General features: G+C 36.0%; 2 protein-coding genes across 4 annotated transcripts in view; both read right to left on the reverse strand.

Moving 5' to 3' along the window:
• Positions 1-20,795, reverse strand: part of LOC137399609 (cytochrome P450 2C20-like) — a 79,193-nt gene that overhangs the window by 31,100 nt on the left and 27,298 nt on the right. Inside the window, exon 1 of one of the 3 annotated variants that reach the window (XM_068085787.1) lies at positions 17,207-17,326. The exons of 1 other annotated variant lie outside the window; for it this stretch is intronic. In XM_068085787.1, the coding sequence (XP_067941888.1) occupies positions 17,207-17,227 (21 nt within the window). In that variant the 5' untranslated portion in view covers positions 17,228-17,326. Of the gene's footprint in view, positions 1-399; positions 433-17,206; positions 17,327-20,795 lie in introns of those variants that run through there. One more of the 3 variants, XM_068085786.1, reaches the window with a different exon arrangement.
• Positions 4,345-11,279, reverse strand: LOC137399652 (uncharacterized). Its single transcript, XM_068085837.1, has 3 exons — positions 11,179-11,279; positions 10,669-10,792; positions 4,345-10,296 (listed from the first exon to the last, which is right to left on the reverse strand). The coding sequence occupies exons 1-3, from the start codon at positions 11,277-11,279 to the stop codon at positions 4,345-4,347; spliced, it is 6,177 nt and encodes a 2,058-aa protein (XP_067941938.1).

Consider the following 20,795-nt stretch of genomic DNA (forward strand, 5'->3'; position numbering starts at 1 on the left):
GCTGCTACATGAATTGAGCATGCCAATTGTTTTTTCTCTCCACATTAAAAATTGCTATTTCCAATAAATTCAGCTACTTTTATACTCGTAAAATATTTCTGCTTAAAATAAAAGTATTGCATATAAAATAATATATATACATGTATATCTATTGAACAATGCAAATTATCTTCAATAATCTTATTTCGGTTTTTCTATGAAAAAAATCTTTTTGTGAAAAAAATCATTGTAATTATAGGTTTATCGTCATTTTACTATAATTAAAAAGAACAAAAATGTGCTCATTACTACTTATATTAGTGAAAACTTGACAATAATACAAGAGAGCAGAAAACATTGGAGATATTTATGGAATCGCACCGCTTACACAACAATTCTTAATTTGATCAGACCACTCACCCACTGGGGCTTCACGTTTTGGCTCATTCTGTAGCCTGGAGCAACCCTAAATGATATGTCTTATCATTAGCATGTCGAGCCTGCTTAGAGACCAATGACGTCGGCATTAAATTTTTACCTACTAGAAGAGATTATACATGTCTAGCATTGAATAAAAGAATATTACCAAAAAGAGAGAGGTTTTACGGTGATAATCGTAGTTATGAGATCACCTAGCAATTTTTTGTGTGATCTTTTTCATTTGTGGCATAAACACACTTTTTTATTATCTCAGACCATACGTACTATGCATATTTAAGAAGTAAGTTTTGTAAACACTATGTCCGTCACAAAAAGTATTTAAAAAAATTTGAGTAATCTATTTATTGGGCACCTATTTTATCATATCCTGAGATTGATAAAAGCTGGCCAACTGAAGATTAAGACACTATTAATACTCAAAAAGGCCACCGAATTACTTTCATATAATTACATGTATAGGTATGTCCAGAACCATTAGAGTATTTGTCATAATGTGCAGATACTGCGATGTTGCACTAAAATCTGGTTAAAAATTAAATATCTGTTGACATTTGCTCATTTTCATAAGTAGAAAATCTTTAGCTTTTCATTGATATGCATATTGCCATTATTCATCTAATAAATATTTAACAGACTAGGAATTAATAACAAACAATATGTTTATTTTAAGCAATCCCATAATTACAATCACTACTGTAAAATAGCTGAACTTTTGAAAACCTAATGAAAGTTGCTGTTGCAATTTTTACTTCTAATACAGTAGACGCTCCTATAGTGTATACTTTCTGTAACGAAAATTCTAGATAACGTATAGAATTTATGTGAAGTTTTGCTTTGTACTACATAAAAAATTCCATAAAACGTAAAATGCCAAATTGGGTGAGTTCTCAAATTTGATTTGAAGGGTAACTTATCTCACCGCACTTACGAAAAAATAGGCGTACGTATAGCGTGATATACATAACTTCTGTGACATTCTAGTTTGTTGTGATAGATTGTCAGATGTGTTGACAAAACAAAGAATAGGGTAGCAACTGTTCATAAATACTTAAAGGCAGTCGATTGATGCTGGTGTTACAGCGTCGGCCTACCAATTTAAATGTCACGAATTGGAGTACTGTCGAAATTTGTCTTTTATTCTAACCTTGACCTCTTGGTACGAATAGACGACGAACTGGTAGTATCGCTCTTTTTAAAGCAAAAATATATTTTATATCGCTTTTTTATAGATGTCTAAAATATTTGTTATGAGTTTTACTTTGAATAAACTATAAACAGAATAGACTTTGCTGTTTAGAAAAATTAAGCAAATTTTTGTAAATGAGCATTGAAGATGCGCGCTCCCCATCTACTTATTGTAAAATTACAGCAATAATTGTCTATAAAACCAGTGAAGTTGATCAGCAAAAGAAGTAAAGTTGTCGATGCAAACCAATAATACAACAGTTATGGTACAGCCGATTTATATTAAAAGAGTTGAGTCTAGTTTTTTCTTTTTGTATGGCTAAAGGGGTGAGTTGGAAAAGACCTTGGAAGGATTTACATGTATTTTACTGTTCGTATAATGTAAAAGCCCTATAGCCCTATAGCGTAAATTTTCCTGGAATGGATTATTTATGTTGTAAGGCCGCTTACTGTATATGAATAAAATAGTTTTTGAAGTTTATGGAAAAATAATCACTGGTTATAAAAATAATCAATTAGCTGTTTGACAAACAAGTGCTGAATATATCCGTATACAATTGAGTCAAAGAATATTCATGGTTGCTGGTACAACCAATCAAGTTAGGTAGGCTACAAGTAAAACCCACCATCTTGGTCACAATATATTGTTAACAACCATCTCAACAGTCTATGTGAGCTAAAATATTTCAGAAGACAGTTAATTAATGCCCTCTGATGCATATTTTTTATAGATTCTTGCCAATCTATATATATATATGTTTTTCAAAGTTTGTCTGATGTGTATTCGTCATTATGATTGTCCAGCTATAGCTATTAAAATTTTGGAATTTAAAATTCCGCATTATGATGGGTTAGAACTTACGGAGATTGCAACCGCAAGATTTCAATCCACACTCTGTAAAACCTAACTAGATAAGGCGTAATGATCGAAGATGTTATTATAAACTGTTAGCGTATGCACATGCTAAATAATGTATTATTTTAGCATTACACCCATGCAGTACGATGCCCCTTCTATAAAATGTTCTTCGCCTAACTATAGGAAAAGTGATGCTTTTTTGTTATCTTTTCGTTACGGCAAATATTTTCTGCCGAATGATATCAACAACAATTTCTTTCGAAATTAAAATTTGGCAATTTGTGTACTGATCATATATGTTATTAAAAGGTATATGTTGCTCGCCATGGCGAGTTCAGCGTTATCCGCTATCATATATACGGTATAGTGCATGCACACGCTAAATGGCGTAATATTTTAAAACTCCCTGAATGCTATTAACTCTAATGAAAACAGGATGCTTTTTGTGTTTTCTTGAACTTCTATTTTCAGTTTTTCCTAAGGTTCTATTACTTTATTTGGAGTTAAGGCCAATTTTTCTCATGCAGACAATTATATTATCTCTATGGGAAAAGCCTCGACGTTATCTCTTCGTTCGGTCAGACAAAGACAGTACGATATCTCATTTTTACATTTGTACCGGTATCGAGAGGTACCAGTATCGTCATATTCAAAGTTTTGATAGATAGCTTCTGGTGGAACTGTAACCTTTCCTAAGCACACGCACGCGAACACGCATACACTTCTATGTAAGCATTGCTATTATTAATTCAACATATTCAGCATTCTTATTTTGTTTTCTCATTTCAAATTAACTGTATCATTACCGAATCATCCTTTATTGTAATCATAGCAAAACCAACTTAATTTAGCTATTACTCGCTAATTATTTCACATTTATATTTAAACCCTTTTGTAGCTATGTTCCGTATAGATATGAGAGGGGTTTGTGACTGATGCAAACTTTATTGGCCAAAGTTTACAACGTAAAAACTACAATAGAATTATGCATATTAGAAAAGGCATCAATAGATAAGATTTCGCATCCAGTCAAAATTTACACCAGTTTTATGATCTATAAAAGTTTTACATCACTCTTTAAGCAGTTGTTAAAAGATAGCATTGGTAAAGGTAGCATATAATGAGGTATAAATTCAGTATTGTCGCAGCAACAAACATATGTAAACCATTGAAATGTTAAACTACAGCCATTCTGCTTAAACTATAAAATTGCAGTTGAGAAATATATAGTGGCTATATAAAATGAGAAATTGCATACCTTGTACTCTCTGTCACGAAACTAGCTAATAATACAATCTGCTTGAGAGATACAGTCGAAAGTGTCACTCGTACCTTTGAGCGCACCTCTTCACTGTTCATGCTGTACTGCGGTCTTGAAACGATATCTCGCTTTTATACAGTGGCAATCTTGTAAACATGTAAACAACTACTGCTAAGTATAAAATTAAAACTTATAAATCACTAAAATAACTTTTGCAATTGGTAAGCAATAGGGTTTCGCTGATTCATTTGTTGCTTTTACTATAGGTGACAGCGTTGTCACTACATTTTCATCATTGAAAGTTAGTGGATTGTGCAATGATGACCAGTTCAGGCAGCCTACCAATTAATTATCCACCAGGTCAAATAAACAGCAAACAGGAAAATAGACAGCCAACCCAAATACATGAATCATGGCAGCACCATGTAACCCTTCAAAACACAAGTGTGTTGATCACGCTAGGGCTGCCGTTACACTCCCCCCTTTAATTCGGCCATATTTTATTGGGACGAATTCAACAACTCGCAGCTTAATAAGATAGCATGTGATTAATATATATAAAGACGGGGCGAGCGAGTATCAGCTAATACTAAACTATTACTAAATTAAATTAGTGCATTTACGAATTGACAGGCTTGCAAAGAAAAACTAATTTGTGTATAGGTCTCTCTATGATAGAATGTGGTGAAACACGTTTTCCTTTGCTGTTCATATTACTATCTGCCATTAGTAGTTTGACTTTTCTAACTAACCCATCTTTGCTTGGTATTGTTGCTATAACCCTGGCTAGCGACCAGTGGTTTCTGTGTTTAGTTTCATCTTTTAAGATGACTATGTCATTAATTTCAATGTTTGGGGTAGCTTCTGTCCATTTCTGTCTGGCTTGAAGTGTTTGCAAGTATTCTTTGCGCCAGCGTGACCAAAATGTGTTGGCCAAGCTTTGTACTACCCTCCAACGCTTTCTGGAGTAAGCATCAGTCTGGTCAAACTTGCCGGGTGGAGGCAGGACAACTTTTGATTTCATTGTGAGTAACTGATTAGGAGATAGCGCAGTCGTGAATTTATCTTCGCTATTCTGCGCAGTCAAAGGTCTGCAGTTGACAATAGCCATAGTTTCATAAAGGAATGTTCGAAGTGTGCTAGTGTCTAGTCTATTGGAGCTATTCATGATGATAGAATTTAGAATACTTCTAATTGTGCGAATGTGGCGTTCCCACACTCCTCCCATGTGGCTTGAATGAGGTGTATTCGTAACAAAGTCAAAATTGTTCTCTTGGGTATACATTGATAGTTTGGAATTGCTGCTTTCTGCTAGAGCCTTACGTAGTTCGTTTGCAGCACCTATGAAGTTGGTGCCCCTGTCAGTGTGAATTTGACGAATTGGACCTCTGATTGCGATGAAACATCTAAGAGCGTTAATAAATGCATCTGTGCTCATGTCATCTATGACTTCGATATGAATGGCTCTAGATGCCATACAGGTAAAGATAACCCCATAACGCTTGAATTCCTTTCGATTTTCTTTGACTACGAATGGGCCAAAACAGTCACACCCTACGCAAGTAAAAGGCGGGTTGCATGTTACTCGTTCACTTGGCAAGTCTGCCATCTTTTGTGTCTCAGTTGGACGTCTTTGTTTTCTGCATGATACACACTTGTGGATATAAGAGGCTACCATAGAGTTCAATCCTATTACCCAGAATCCTGCTGACTTGATCTCACACATTGTCATGCCTTTTCCTTGGTGTTTAACCTTCTCATGGCATTCTGCTATTACTAGTCTTGTGACATGTGAATTTTTGGGCAGTATGACTGGGTGTGTTTCTGCGAAAGGCAATCTGGCAGATTTCAGTCGACCACCGACTCTCATAACTCCTGAGGCATCAATAAAAGGGTCAAGTTTGGCCAGAGTACTAGACTTGTTCAGAGTTCCTTGCTTTACTTGCTCATACTCTGTGAGTCCATCTTGTTGGGCCCACATCATGATAGTCAGTTTTGCCTTTTCATATGATTGTACGCCAAAGTCAGGATTCGCTGGTGCCTTTTTCAATCTTGCCCAGTTCTGTAGCTTGCGCACTGCTCTCACTGCCGATGAGAGTTTTGAGTATACTTTGAGTCTTTTAGCCATTGTCAGGTCCTTTGACTTAAGTATGCTGTGGCATTTAGCTTTGACTTCTGGGTCAACGAGTTTAAGAAGAACATCTTCTTTGGCCGTAGGTATAGGCTCAAAGCAGCTGTTCCAGAGTATTTCTGGCCCGGTAAACCAGCACGAGTCTACCAGCTTTGCGACAGTAGCTCCTCGTGAGGCTATATCCGCAGGATTACTGTTTGTACTGATATGGTGCCATTGGTCAACAGTTGTTATGTTGCATATCTGTTGAACTCTGTTAGCAACATACACATGGAACCTACGTGCCTCATTGTGAATATACCCTAGTACTACCTTAGAGTCAGTCCAGAAGACCTCTTTAGTAACGTTTGCAAGTTTTAGTTCTGCCTTTAGATTGTGTGCTATTTTTGCAGACAGCACAGCAGCTTGCAGCTCTGCTCTTGGAACTGTTACTTGCTTCAGTGGGGCAACTCTGGATTTGCCGCAGAGTAGAGCACAGTGTACTTGTTTGTCTGAGTTGACATAACGTATATAAGAGCATTGACCATAGCCTGATGCACTTGCGTCTGAGAAATGATGCAGTTCTGTGGCTATAACTTGGTCGAAGCCTGGTGGTTTTAAACACCTGTCAACTTTCACCCTGTTTAGCGCTAACAGATCATGTGTCCATGACTGCCATTTTGCTTGTAGGTGTTCTGGTAATGGGTCATCCCAATCCAGATTGTCTCTGCACATCTGCTGCAGGACTTGTTTTCCCATCAAAATGAATGGTGAAATGAAACCTAGTGGATCAAACACTGAGGCTATGGTGGATAGAATTCCACGCCGAGTAGTTGCTTGGCTTTTGAGCATGACTCTAAATTGAAACTGATCATTTTCAACACACCACTCTATGCCTAAAGCGCGCTCTATTGGAAGTGTGCTATTTGCAGCTTGCAAATCAAGATCTTGAAGTTTCTCAGCTTTTTCTGAACTTGGTATGGTTCTAAGAACCTTTTTGTCATTGCTCACGAACTTGTGCAGTCTGATATTACCCTTAGAGCATATGTCAATAGCTCTATTTATTACAGCTACTGCTTGTTCTTGTGAGTCCAAGCTAATGAGTCCATCATCCACATAAAAATCATGCAGCATAAAATCTTTGGCTTGTACACTGTATGGATCATTTGGATTGTGTTTGTCAGTAGCTAATTGTCGCAGGCCAAATGTTGCACATCCTGGAGAGGAAGTGGCTCCAAAAAGGTGAACAGCCATCCTATACACCGCTACCTCTGACATGCTATCATCTTTGAACCAGAGGAATCTGAGATAGTCTCGATCAGATTCATGGACTTTGAACATGTGGAACATCCGTTGTATGTCGCACATGACAGCTATTCGGCCTTTTCTAAACCTATGCAGTACACCTATGAGGCTGTTCAAAACGTCTGGGCCTTGTAACAAGTGGTTATTAAGAGACTCATTGTGGAACTTCGCACTACAGTCAAACACGACCCTAATCTTGTCAGGTTTTTTGGGATGGTACACTCCAAAATGAGGAATGTACCAAACCCTGCCTGGTTTTGCCTTGCTGTCTGTGAGCACCATTTCGGCGTCTCCAGACTCTATGATAGAATTCATGAATGAAATGTAGTCATTCTGATATTGTGGGTTGTTTGCTAGCTTTTTTCGTAGAAGCTCAAAACGCTTTTTAGCCATGCATAGGTTGTTTGGCATCTCTGGCCGAACTTTGAATGGCAAAGGCATTGAGTAAAAGCCCTCTTTAGTTTGCTCTGTGTTTTCAGTAAGTGTGCTGACAAACTGCTGATCTTCCTTTGACATGGAAGTTTGTTTAGCAATAGAGTTCTCAGAGAAATCTTGTTGCAGCAAATCTATGATTTCCTTGCATGAAGGATCTTTATTTACTTTGTATGCAAAGCTAACAGACATGGGTTCATGTTCAACGTGGCCTGGATTTTGAAATGTTGTTACGAGATGACTAACACCACTTGATCTATCCAAACCTTTTCTAGTTTTGCCTACTATGCTCCATCCTAATGGTGTTTGCACAGCATATGGATCAGAAACATTGTCACCTGTTATAGATTGAAGAGGTATAAGTGCCCTAGATGTGTCATAGCCTATGAGCATGCCTACTTCTACATTGTCTAACTTGGGAAGTTCGCACGCTATCATTTTCAAATGGGCCCAAGATTTTGCTACCTCTGCTGTGGGTATGTGATCTCTATCTAGGGGTATAGAGTCTCTTGTGTATGCACATGGAACTTTTATTTTGTCAGTAGTTTTGTAACCACGAATGGTTAGGTCATTGTGCATCATACATGGCGTGTCTTTGTTCTTAGATGTCATTGTTGTTAGTTTCAATGTGGTTTGTTGACCTAGTGTATCTAACTGGGCTACTGCTTGATTGGTTACAAATGTGGTATCCGACATTGTGTCTAGCAGGGCATATATCAGTACTTCATGATCAGGCTGATTGCTACTAGATAACCACACTGGGACTATCATTGAGTTGAGTCCTGTTGCGGCTTTTAACCTATTGCATGTTGCTTTTGATCTTGTTTGACTACTTTCCTTGTTTTCTGTGGGTGCATTGTTACCTTCTTTAATTGTGTCAGCAGTTTTGGAAGTAGGTGCATATGTTGCAACAGTCAGTGGGACAGAATTTGAAACATGTTTAGGTTGCATTGCATTATGAGTTGTGTTTATGTTCTGTGTGGTTTGCACTTCTGTTCTACTGCTTGTTTTGTCAATGGGTGCCACTAATTGAGTTGCCCTTTGTTTGTCAAAGTGAAGTGCTGTGGGATGTGGCCCACTGCATCTTGTGCACTTAGCCTTGTGTGTACATTGAGATGACCTGTGGCTTGGTTTTAAGCAAGCCCAACACAGCTTGTTTTCTTGAACAAAGCACTTCTTTTCATCTTGTGTTTTATTTGCGAGCTTTTTACACTCTGTAACTCTGTGGTTAGGAATGTTGCAAAATGTACATCGCTGACCATCATTATTGCTACTTGACAAGCGTGCCATTGATTTTGGTTTTTCTGGTCTTTTGGTTTGTTTGAAGTCATCTGCACTTGCAAGACAGCTCATGAGCGTGGGGTCATTTACAATGTCTGATTCGCCACCAAGAAATTTTACAAATTCTTCAAATTTTGGAAATTTACCATTGACCTTTTTGTGTTTCACTACTTGCCGCTTCCACCTGTTTGCTAACCAGTCTGGAAGTTTGCTCATCAGCATGATGTTTTGCTGGGAGTCATTTAAGACTGCTAGTTCTTCTATTTGTTGCATGGCTGTTTGGCACTGACCTAGAAAGTCTGCAAACTTTTGAATGCCTGTGTGCTCATTGGCTCTGAGTTTTGGCCATTGTTGCAGTTTAGAGTGAAATGCTTCTGCTACAGCAAAATCAGATCCAAAACGATCTTTTAGCTTTTGCTTAGCTGTTAGATAAGCCATGTCCGATTTTAACAAAAAGACACCACTGATCGCTTCTTTAGCTGGACCTGCTACGTACTTTTTAAGATAATGAATCTTGTCAGCATCTGGAATGCCTGAGCTTTCAACTAGTGTCCTAAAGGAAATTTCCCAGTCTACATATTCTAGCGGATTGCCTGTAAATATAGGTGGGTCAGGCACTGGCAGCCTGCTACTGCGCATAGCTTTAGCAATTGATTCAGCAAGTATGTGCATGTCTGATACACCACTTTTTTCTGATTTAGTATTTACTGTTGATTGTGAGTTGCTTGCAAGCTTTTGCTCCATTTTTGGTGCATTATGGTCATATCTAATGGCTGAGTGAGAAGAGGCAAGAGTATTACTAACAATAGAAATGTGTTCAAGAGCATGGGTAATCTCTTCTCTCTCATCTAAGTCATGTTCTTCGAGAAGTTGTCTTCTCTGATTTATTAGTTCCTTTTTAGTCACAAGCTCATTTTCTTTCATGCGCAACTTTTGAGCGTGTAGTTTACTTTCTAGCTCTTTGAGCATGCATTCGTCTTCATATTGACGACGAAGTGCTTTTATTTCTGTGTCTACTTCAGCAGCCTGTATTCTGGCAGCTGCCAGTTTAACTGAACTTTTAGAACGCATGCTGATAGAAGGTGCTTCAGTATGCAAAACTGCTTGACTCTGAGACATTTTTTGGTCACTGCTTTCATGCTCACTTTCAACTTTGCTAGATTCTACATAATTTTCCATGAGTTTCACTTGCTCATCAAGTTGGGTTAGGCCTGAGTATTTTGGGTCAAAGCCTCTCAAGATTTCTAAATCAGCTTTTGTATCTAGGTAAATGTTGGTCAACAATTCCTGCTTCTCTAAGTCTAAGGTGATCAGCTGATCACCAGTGAGTTTATTGAACTTTTTAATATTGCGTTGAATGTTCTGTTTTCTAATTGCAATAGCATTCTTGATTGCCTTATCACTTTGTTTACGGCTTGTCTTGCCCATTGTGATATCTATTACCTATTTGATGACACCTAGATATGGAGTGTTAGGTAGCGCTGCGTCATAACACTATTGTGAGTTTGAAAAGGTTCCAAAGGAAATACCACAAAACAACAAGGGGTCGCCAAAGTACCAACCTATGTGCTGCTAAGCGAGCCAGTGAACAATCAAAATATAGGAGCTTGACTGGTTTTCATAAAAACCCCAATTAACTGCCCAATTTTAATTACTTGGTTCACGACCTTATTGCTATTTACTTACTACAAGTTTGCGAAATTCCAATGGCTTACCAATTACAATTACAAAAGTGAAGGTCGCTAAATAACCTAGTCCTATTAGATTGCCACAAAAAGGAGCGAGATTTTTCACGGTTGCTTTGTTGTGACTCACCGAACCTTCTTTCTTGATCTTGAGATTGAGGATAATCTGGATCCTTAGATGTGTAAATAGTTTCACTTCTACTTCTTTGTTTGTATCCTTCTTTAGGATATCTCTCCACTTGGCTTGAATCCCTCTTTAGGAGACAAGTTTTTACTGTAGCTATGTTCCGTATAGATATGAGAGGGGTTTGTGACTGATGCAAACTTTATTGGCCAAAGTTTACAACGTAAAAACTACAATAGAATTATGCATATTAGAAAAGGCATCAATAGATAAGATTTCGCATCCAGTCAAAATTTACACCAGTTTTATGATCTATAAAAGTTTTACATCACTCTTTAAGCAGTTGTTAAAAGATAGCATTGGTAAAGGTAGCATATAATGAGGTATAAATTCAGTATTGTCGCAGCAACAAACATATGTAAACCATTGAAATGTTAAACTACAGCCATTCTGCTTAAACTATAAAATTGCAGTTGAGAAATATATAGTGGCTATATAAAATGAGAAATTGCATACCTTGTACTCTCTGTCACGAAACTAGCTAATAATACAATCTGCTTGAGAGATACAGTCGAAAGTGTCACTCGTACCTTTGAGCGCACCTCTTCACTGTTCATGCTGTACTGCGGTCTTGAAACGATATCTCGCTTTTATACAGTGGCAATCTTGTAAACATGTAAACAACTACTGCTAAGTATAAAATTAAAACTTATAAATCACTAAAATAACTTTTGCAATTGGTAAGCAATAGGGTTTCGCTGATTCATTTGTTGCTTTTACTATAGGTGACAGCGTTGTCACTACATTTTCATCATTGAAAGTTAGTGGATTGTGCAATGATGACCAGTTCAGGCAGCCTACCAATTAATTATCCACCAGGTCAAATAAACAGCAAACAGGAAAATAGACAGCCAACCCAAATACATGAATCATGGCAGCACCATGTAACCCTTCAAAACACAAGTGTGTTGATCACGCTAGGGCTGCCGTTACACCTTTTATAGTTGTTTTATTTTTTAAAATTTATTTGACCTGCACGAAACATTTTTCTCATGATATGAAATTTGAAAATTATACCCTACAGGATGAAAATATTCCTTGGTCATAAAAATTCGCGAGTTGGCGAACAGTCAATCCCGTGAATTATTAAATTCCGTGAATAATTAGTTCTATTTTTAATCACAAGAGAGAATAACTACTGTGTCAAATTGAAAACTAGTCGCTAGCCTAGTTTTTAATATAAATACTAGACATAATTGAGTTACAAAACATTTTTAAAATCAATGCCTGAGCTTTGAGCTAACATCATTGCCAATGCATCACATTTATTTACAAAATTATTCGAGGTTGTCACAAGATATGCAGAATGGCGTCATCGCGAAAATAGCCGCTAGGCAGAAGTACTAAACGTAGCCGAGTTCCAAAACTTCTTTAAAATCATCGTCAGACTTCGAGCTTTATTGCCATTGCCTCAAACTTTACAAAATTATTCAAGGTTTTCACAAGTTATTCGGCATGGCTTCAGCATCGCAAAAAAGCTCTCCTAGTCTTTTTACATTAAAATCAACTCCATCAATCTCTAATACCAAAGTCGAGGACGATCATGATTCTGATCTGGACATTATGGTATGTATTTGATTTGCAGTGCAGATATGTTTTTTCATAATCAACTGCATTAGTTAACTCTTTTGTATAAAAACTGATCGCTTTCATTAAATACTTCAGCTATTGTGTTTGTACTTCCTTAACACTCGTTAATATTTTTTTCTTTTTTGTGTTTGCTGTAGATTGAGAATGAAACAACCTACTCCGATTACGAAAACTTGAGACAAGTAGTAATATTCATCAAGGCAGGAATAATGGCAGAGAAGCAACCAGTCAACCTAGACCCCTTCATCGACTACAACTCCTTGATATCGCTGCAGCAAACACGATTAAATTATATATTTTATTTCATGTATAGATATATTATAATTTATTACAAACTTGAGTGTACAAATAAAATATTTCAAATACAAATAAAATTTTACAAACGATGAATGGAGTAAATATAAACAGTTTAGTCCATATGGCGGTTGTCTAGCAATAAAATTAAACTGGTACTCTTGATATGTGAATACTAGCGCGTAATGGTGCTTTCTGACTAGTTATTTTGGTAATAGCAGCTCTGTCACTGTCTTGGGTAAATGTTGAAGGCGATTCTCTTGCTACTACATAGATGGTAAGGAAGTTATCATCAGAACTCTCCTCGTGGCTTACTATTGCAAAGTCCTGCCGGTTGGCCAAAGATTTGTGCTCGTAAAGGAGTTTTTGTTCCTTTTTTTAAAAACAGATATATTCTTCTCGTAAGTAGCTGCGGTCACTTCAACCTCAATTTCCAGACCTCCCTGAATGATTGGTGATTTTCTAAAAATGACATCTACCACCCTTGCAATCATTGTTCTTCGGTGTATGATGAAAAATCTCTCTCTCACACTAAAACAAATAATGAAGCGGTAAGGATGGAAAAAATAAGTATTGCGTTTTACCGAAGAACCAAAGTAAATTCAACTACTTTAGTAAGTGTGAAAAACTCATTACTTACCACAAGTTGTTGGCTTATCAAAGGCCTCCAAAGCGATGAATATTCGTGAAAACTTCTGGACGCAGCAAAAATTGTTTACCGTAGCTTAGCCTGATCGCCTCGCAGTTGTAAGCTAAATATAAACCGGAACACGTGGTATGCGCATGCGTAGGAATAACTCTATTACTAGCTGCAATAGAGTAAACTTTTCCTAGAGAGTGGCAGTTTTCAGCCGGGAATAAATTCATCCACGAATATGCATGAAAAGACAATTTTCGCGAAATATAACTCCGCGAATAAATTCATCCTGTAGGGTAGTAGTTTAACAAAGTTTGGATAACTTTACAGTTGTTTTTATTTTATCTTAAATTATTTCAATCACCCAAAATGATGATTTTCTCATGATATGTAGTTTGAAAGTAAGAATGGCAAATTTTATATGTTAAATACAAATCAATTTTCTGTGCAAAGACTTTTTTATTACCCGATCAACACCGGGTAGTTCAGCTAATCTATATATATATATATATATATATATATATATATATATATATATATATATATATATATATATATATATATATATATATATATATATATATATATATATAAATCTTAAAGTATGTGTGTTGTGTGGTATGTTGTGTGGTGTGTGTGTGGTATGTGTGTGGTATGTGTGTGGTATGTGTGTGGTATATGTGTCCAGTTATTACTATTAAAATCTAGAAATGACAATCTTCCTGCGTGCTGGATTTGAACTCACGGAGATTACAACCACAAGTTTTAAACCACGCATTTAACCACTGAGCTATACAGTCTTTAGCGTAGAATTGCTCTTATCATATACTGTTTATACCATATACACACGCTAAATTTGCACTTTGATTATTACCTTTTGCATTCATTATTTTTTTAAATTGTTTAAAAACTAATTTTTCTGCTACCAATACCTATTTTTTTAATTTGGTAATGCCGTTACACTTCTATTTCCAATTTTTCGTAAAGTTTGATTGCTAAATCGGTAAAGGCTAATACTTTCTGCGAAAATAATTGTATCATCTCAAGTAGGAATAGTCTTTACATTCTCTCTCTGTTTGGTCAGAAAATGACAGTCAGATATCTCATGTTTGTACCAGTATCGCGAGGTACCAGTATCGCCGCATTCCAAGCTTTCATGGATAGCTTTCACTGGAACAGTAACCTTTTTATATACACACACACACACACACTTTTACGCACAAATTGATATTAATGCAACATATTCAGAATTTTTATTTAGTTTTCTCAGTTCATATTAATTGTATCATTACCAAATCATCTTTTTATGGTAATTGTAGCAAAAAAAACTTAGTTTAGCTATTACTTGCTAATTATTTTACATTCACATCTAAACACTTGTGATGGATTTACTAACCTGAGCTTCTTTAATTATTCTAAGTGTTCACTATTCTCAGATTAACCCTGTAATTCAAAAGCAGCTTGTGTGGAAAGCCCAAGGATTAATACCCAGCCCTTGCTATATAAGCAAAGGTGCTCCAGTGTTAAGGGGAGAACAAAGAGCACAAAGCAAGGCATACAGACTACGAGCTACAAACTTGCAAAACTGAGTATTAAGAACAGCGGGAGCTTGTTGGATAAAGAGCCATAATTATTTACCAGTCAACTTGCTAGCAACAGTTACAGTTGTGCATGAGAGCTATTACTCATTCGGTATAAGAAAACCTGTACGCAGAACCCTTTTGCAAGTGGCTAGTCAGCGCTGACTTCCACCACACACTTTTATAGTTGTTATATTTTGTTTCTCAATTTATTTGACCTGCACAGAACATTTTACTTATGATATGAAGTTTGAAAGTCGAAATGGTAACTGTTGTTATATGTTAAATAAAAAGGAATTTTCTGTAGACTTATTAGCTGGGCAACGCTGGGAATTCGTTTAGTTTATTAATAAAACTCATATGACGGTAATGAAAAACAATAACAAGTATTTTAGTATAAACAAATTAATATCCTAGAATATCCTAATAAACCTGACGATATGGTGATGTGTGGGCTATCTCTCGAAGGTTCAGTGTGATGTCTGCCTTGTTTGCCTCAAGCAGAAGTGTTCCTTTTTTTAGATGATGCTGCTCCAAAGTCTTGGATTGGCTTGTCTAAGCTTAGAGGCAAGGAAACCAAAAATACTAAAAACATGCTAGCTACCCTATCACCACCTTGTGGTACTTTGTTGGGAATTGAACCTCCAACCTGTTGTTTTATACCACCAGGCCACCATTTCTCCAGATAGTAACTACAAGACAGAAGTCTGTGAACATGAATTTTTTTCAAAAAAAGATTTTGTTAAATAGATATGCAAGGCTAAGCTTACAAACTAAGAGATCTGCTCACAGCAGAAATGACTATAAACTAAAAATCCTTACATGTTAACTCCACATGACACGAAAAATTTATGTTAAGTTTTTGCTTTGCATGACATAAAAAATTCCATATAACATAAAGCGTCAAGTCGACGCAAGCTCTTAAAATTGATTTGAATAATGGGAGTCCAATTGATATATCCGACATAGTTATAATATAAATAACTATATAATGACATAGTTGACCTTAAAATAATGTTTTCTCTCATATCGCGCTTAGGCAAAAACAAAGATGTATGCGATATTTATATCATATATAATAGTACCTGGTAGTCTAGTATGAAATGAAAGATTGTCAAGTTCGCTGAAAAAGCACAGAGAATAAGTAGCTGTACAATTATTCAGGAATACTAAAAGAGGGTCAATTGGTGCTGGCATTGGAGTGAGTGTCAGTCTACCAAGCTGACTGTCACAAGATCAAGTCTCATTGAAAGCGATCTTTTATCCTAACCTTGGTTTTAAATGAATGAGCAGGCACCACTTTTATTATAATAAATATATTTTTTTTAGCCTACTTTATTTTAGACATATGAAATTTGTTTCATTGCTGCATAAACCTTGTCGCAATCAAAAAGGAAATAAATCGATTTAAATTGACATTAAAGGTCCTTTTTAGCTTTTCAAAAAATTACCGTAATCATAGACCAAGTAAAAATGATAGGAATAAGTGCAGGCTGATACAAACTAGTAATACTACACAGTCTTTAAAGTCTTCAAACTTAAAATGTAAGTCTGGCTTTTTTGAAGTGCCAAAGGGGTAAGTCTACGAAGAACTTGAAATACACACACTTGAACTAATAGGAAAGAAAAAAACTGCTTCTCACTGGAATTGAACTAAAAAACACCAGTTTTGTTTGCAGGCGCACTAATCACTACACCATAGGAATTCCATGTCATACTATGGAATAGTTGTGGGCAGACTTATTGCACCTGCCAATCTTTAATGGCGCAACGGGACTGCTAGTGGATGAGAAAAAAAATGTGACTAGACTTATCCAAAAGGCTATAAGTATATGTATATTTCGCATAAACCTAATTAAACTCATAGCCCACACAGAAATAAACAAATACTTTCATTTAAAAGTTAGAATGATAAATGTTGTACATGTTGGTTAAAAATAAATTCTCTGTTCAAAAATCTTTTTTGTTACCCGTGAAAAGGTGGGCATGCAGCTAGTTGTTATATACAAGTGAAAATGCATCAGCTCATATCCCTGTTTACTTTTCATAGTCTTTACAGCTTGCCAACATCTGGTTACACAAAGATATGGAACTCTTTGACAGAGTTTTGATTTAGACTTTTCATTTCTAATATTTTGACATTTGAAACAAGATAAGTTTCGCTTATTAGCCAGCTACTGAGGAGCTACGAAAACTTGTGATTCAATTTTATTCTTTACATAAGTCTAGAATAACTAGTCAAACACGAGTTACCAAGAGAAACCATCAGCTGTACTATCATTAAGTGACATCTGAAATGTTCTAAACGTCTGTCTATACTATCTGTTTAAAATATGTTTTGGGTCAAGCTATGGGCATTAAGTAAAAGCAAATACTCACGCACCTTTTCAATTATTTCTTCCATAACTGCACTGATAATAATCCACGATCTTTATCTCTGCACACAGCGATGCTTAGCAAGCGTGATGTTTCTCTAGGCGCCTTCCTTTATATATCAACAAGCAGTCATGCTATTTGAAAGCGTGATCCAATATAGACTGAGCTCTGTATGGAACAGAGTTAGCCTTCTATGAATGCGCTCAAGGGCTAGCTTACGCAATCAGAGTGACTTGCTCTTTCCAGAATCAACGCAAAACTTTAGGCATGCCCAATGATTAAAACGTCATTACTTCTCCACAAGGCTTTATGTATACGTGACTGCAAATAACCATCTTACAGCTACTATCAGTTATTGCTATTCATAATGGTCGATTAAACACTGACAAGAATAAATATGGCTGGCGAATGTCTCATGTGTGCCAGATTGCACACTGTCTATATCGTGGGAATACGAAAGCATCTGATATTGTTTCTTGTGTGTGAACTGGATCTTCTTTTCTGGGTGTCAATACAGAAAGCTGTTACAGCGAATAGCATCCTCATGTTTTATTTAAAGCCTGAAACAGCAAAAAATATGCTTCTAGTTTTTAATAATTATCCAAAGCTGACAACTCTCATTTGTTTGACCAAAACAGAATGGGTCATGTCTAGACATTGACATTTGAGTACAGTACATCACATTAAATTACACAGCCTATATGGTCTCGTACTTACAGTCCTAGGCTACAATATGGTACAACGTACATATAGAATATACACGAGAGAGTCAAATATAGTTATACCTGCAATAGCGTATGGTATAAAACTAATAGCAGTAATATTAGCAAACGGAAATTACAGAGAATTCACACAGGCCCATGCGTTGCTCGTGTTATTTGCCGCGAGAGCCACCTATTGGTCCAGGTTGACATTCTATAGACAGACACGGCCACATTGAACAATGTTTTAATCCCAGATGTTGTCCGGACAAGTGGAAGTCTAGTGTAAGTGAAGCTCAACAACACTAGCTTCGACAATACAATTTAATTGATTCAAATTTTTAATACAAATTGACAAAAAAAACATTTTTGAGCATCAATACCTACAGCTAAAATATACAAAGTATAAAGCTTTAATCTTAAGCAATTTTATGCAAAAACTAGGCAGAGCAGATGACTAAGCTGGTCTGTACCATAGGTGAGACAAATGAAAACATGAAAGCATATGAAAACATATGAAAACATATGAAAACATATGAAAACATATGAAAAAATATGAAAACATATGAAAACATATGAGAACATATGAAACATAAAAACATATGAGAACATAATTATGAAACCATATAAAAACATGAAAAAATATGAAAAAATATGAAAACTAAAACACGATTTTTCCTTCTAATTTTGCTCTACCTTTCTGTATTTATTTAGTCTCAGATAGAAGCTATCCCTTTTGCTTCTAAACTTATATGAATGTGGAATAGCATATTTCTTGATGTTGTCGACAATTGCATCTGTTTTATTATTTCAAATTATTGTTTGCAACTGCTGCCACAAACACCTGTTTATGGTGGTCACAACTGCTGCCGCAAATACCTGTTTCTGATAGATGCATAACCGAGCTATTTTTGACTATATCTACATTTTTTGTGACATATACTAGCAGGTCTATATGTTTGTGCATGTACAGGTGTATTAATTGTGACATATACTTGCAGGTCTATGTTAGTGTATATGCAGGTGTATTGTGACATATACTTGCAGGTCTATGTTAGTGTATATGCATGTGGATTGTGACACATACTAACACGTTATATGTTAGTGTTATGCATGTTATACCAAAATCATTGGCTATGTAAATCATTTAAAAAAAAGCTGCTAAACTTTGAAGCAGCAGCACTGGTTAAAGACTGGCAACAAATTTCTTTCAAAGCTTTCCAACAAAGACACCATAATTCGGTCAGTTATTAGCTAGCGGTTGTTGACCCCTGACATTTCTATTCTTGGCTCTCCAGCCTTTGTTTTCAGTTTTTGATTAGAAACAAACCAAGCTGATATACAATAGTTTGATGAGACAGGAGCAACAACTTTTGTTAGGTCAAGCACAAGCAGACAAAAGGAATTCTTCGATTACTAGACATTTGTAATTCTTTACCTAAAATGTATAACCTGCAAGGCGTGGCTGTTAACAGATGCTTCCCACCGCTATACGTGTTAGCAAATCTAATCATTTCATTTGCACCTACAATGGGGAACTGCGGACAGCCGTCCTTTATCTCAAGTTAATAAATGAGAAGTTTACTAACTTGAAATGGTTGACTAGAAATAATTGTAGGCTACTGGTAAAAACTCATGGTGTGTAAAGTGAGAAATTTCAAAGCAATAGCCCAAGATTTTGCTCTTCAAAGTCAAGCCTTATTGAGCATATAACATGTTGCCCTGTCCTGTCAACAAGCCTGCCCTGCATTACTGACTCCTTCGTAATTAGACGATTTTCTATATCTGGCAGTGTTTCAGCTCTATGGCAACCATTTCATCAAATTAATATAATTATGATGCAACATATTGATTGGTATTATGTAATTATATTGTTTGAACCATTCAGTTTATTGCAAGTACCAAAACAAATATGATGGAGGACAGCTTATGACTCCTTTTTAGTGTTTGAATTTTAAGTATCAATAAATTACTTCAGCATAATTTTATGTCAAAATGCTTTCACAATCAAATTTTAAAAAAACTGGTTTAGTCAATATATTGTAGCAAAATGCCAAGTACGGTAGTTTTTTATACCTTAGTCATAGCTACGAACCGATAAGCATTAGCAGAGTAAGCATATATTTATAGTATGTTGTATCTGTTTTCAGTTTTTGCCTTTTATTTATGTTCAGCATCGCAGCTAGCTGCTATATGTTCAGCACGACTCCGCTAGTTTAGATCATACTCAGGAGAAGATAACTTTTAACAAACTCTATGATGGTCGCTAGGTTATTGAAACCGCACTCTCACCCGCGCTGTATGCCTGCCATTTCATTAAATTTAGTCTCTACATCTAAAATATATGAATTTTCAGTCTAGATCCACGACATATATCAGTAAATTATCAAATGGATAAAACTGTTACAAGTTTAGTACAAAAGATGCTCTATTGTAATTTTACACACTGGAATGCTGATACATTAGCTTTTATGCACTGTAAGACACATGCCAATATCTTCTTCACAATATGCTGTACAAAATCATCCTTTACCAGTAACACCTGCCCTCGTATATGGTCAATGTACTCGAATGTAAGACTGTTTCTCGTTTTAAAGTAACCTTATCATGGCCAAGAAAAGGTTTGTTCACCATCAACAAAGTTAGCCAATGAGATGCAAGTGATTCAAATTTTGTTATTAAACACTAATATGTTGAATCTTCCATCGGTGCCATTGAGAGCTTTATCCAGTCCCGTTAGTAGCATGTGCAAAATACATCGGCGGTGTGCGTCAGATATATCATCAGTTTGTAATACAATTAAAATGCAACATTAGACTTTATACATTATACTCTAACATAGTATATTTATATATATTACATATATTATATTTATATATATTATATAGGTATATT

The sequence above is a fragment of the Watersipora subatra genome, chromosome 7 (assembly GCF_963576615.1).
Source record: "Watersipora subatra chromosome 7, tzWatSuba1.1, whole genome shotgun sequence".
NCBI classification, from domain to species: Eukaryota; Metazoa; Bryozoa; class Gymnolaemata; order Cheilostomatida; family Watersiporidae; genus Watersipora; species Watersipora subatra.

Coding starts and splice junctions, on each gene's coding strand:
- LOC137399652 (XM_068085837.1), bottom strand. CDS start 11,279: ATGAACAGTGAAGAGGTGCGCTCAAAGGTACGAGTGACACTTTCGACT. Junction 10,793..11,178: donor TTCGTGACAGAGAGTACAAG/GTATGCAATTTC, acceptor TGTCTCCTAAAG/AGGGATTCAAGCCAAGTGGA. Junction 10,297..10,668: donor AGATCAAGAAAGAAGGTTCG/GTGAGTCACAAC, acceptor GTCATCAAATAG/GTAATAGATATCACAATGGG.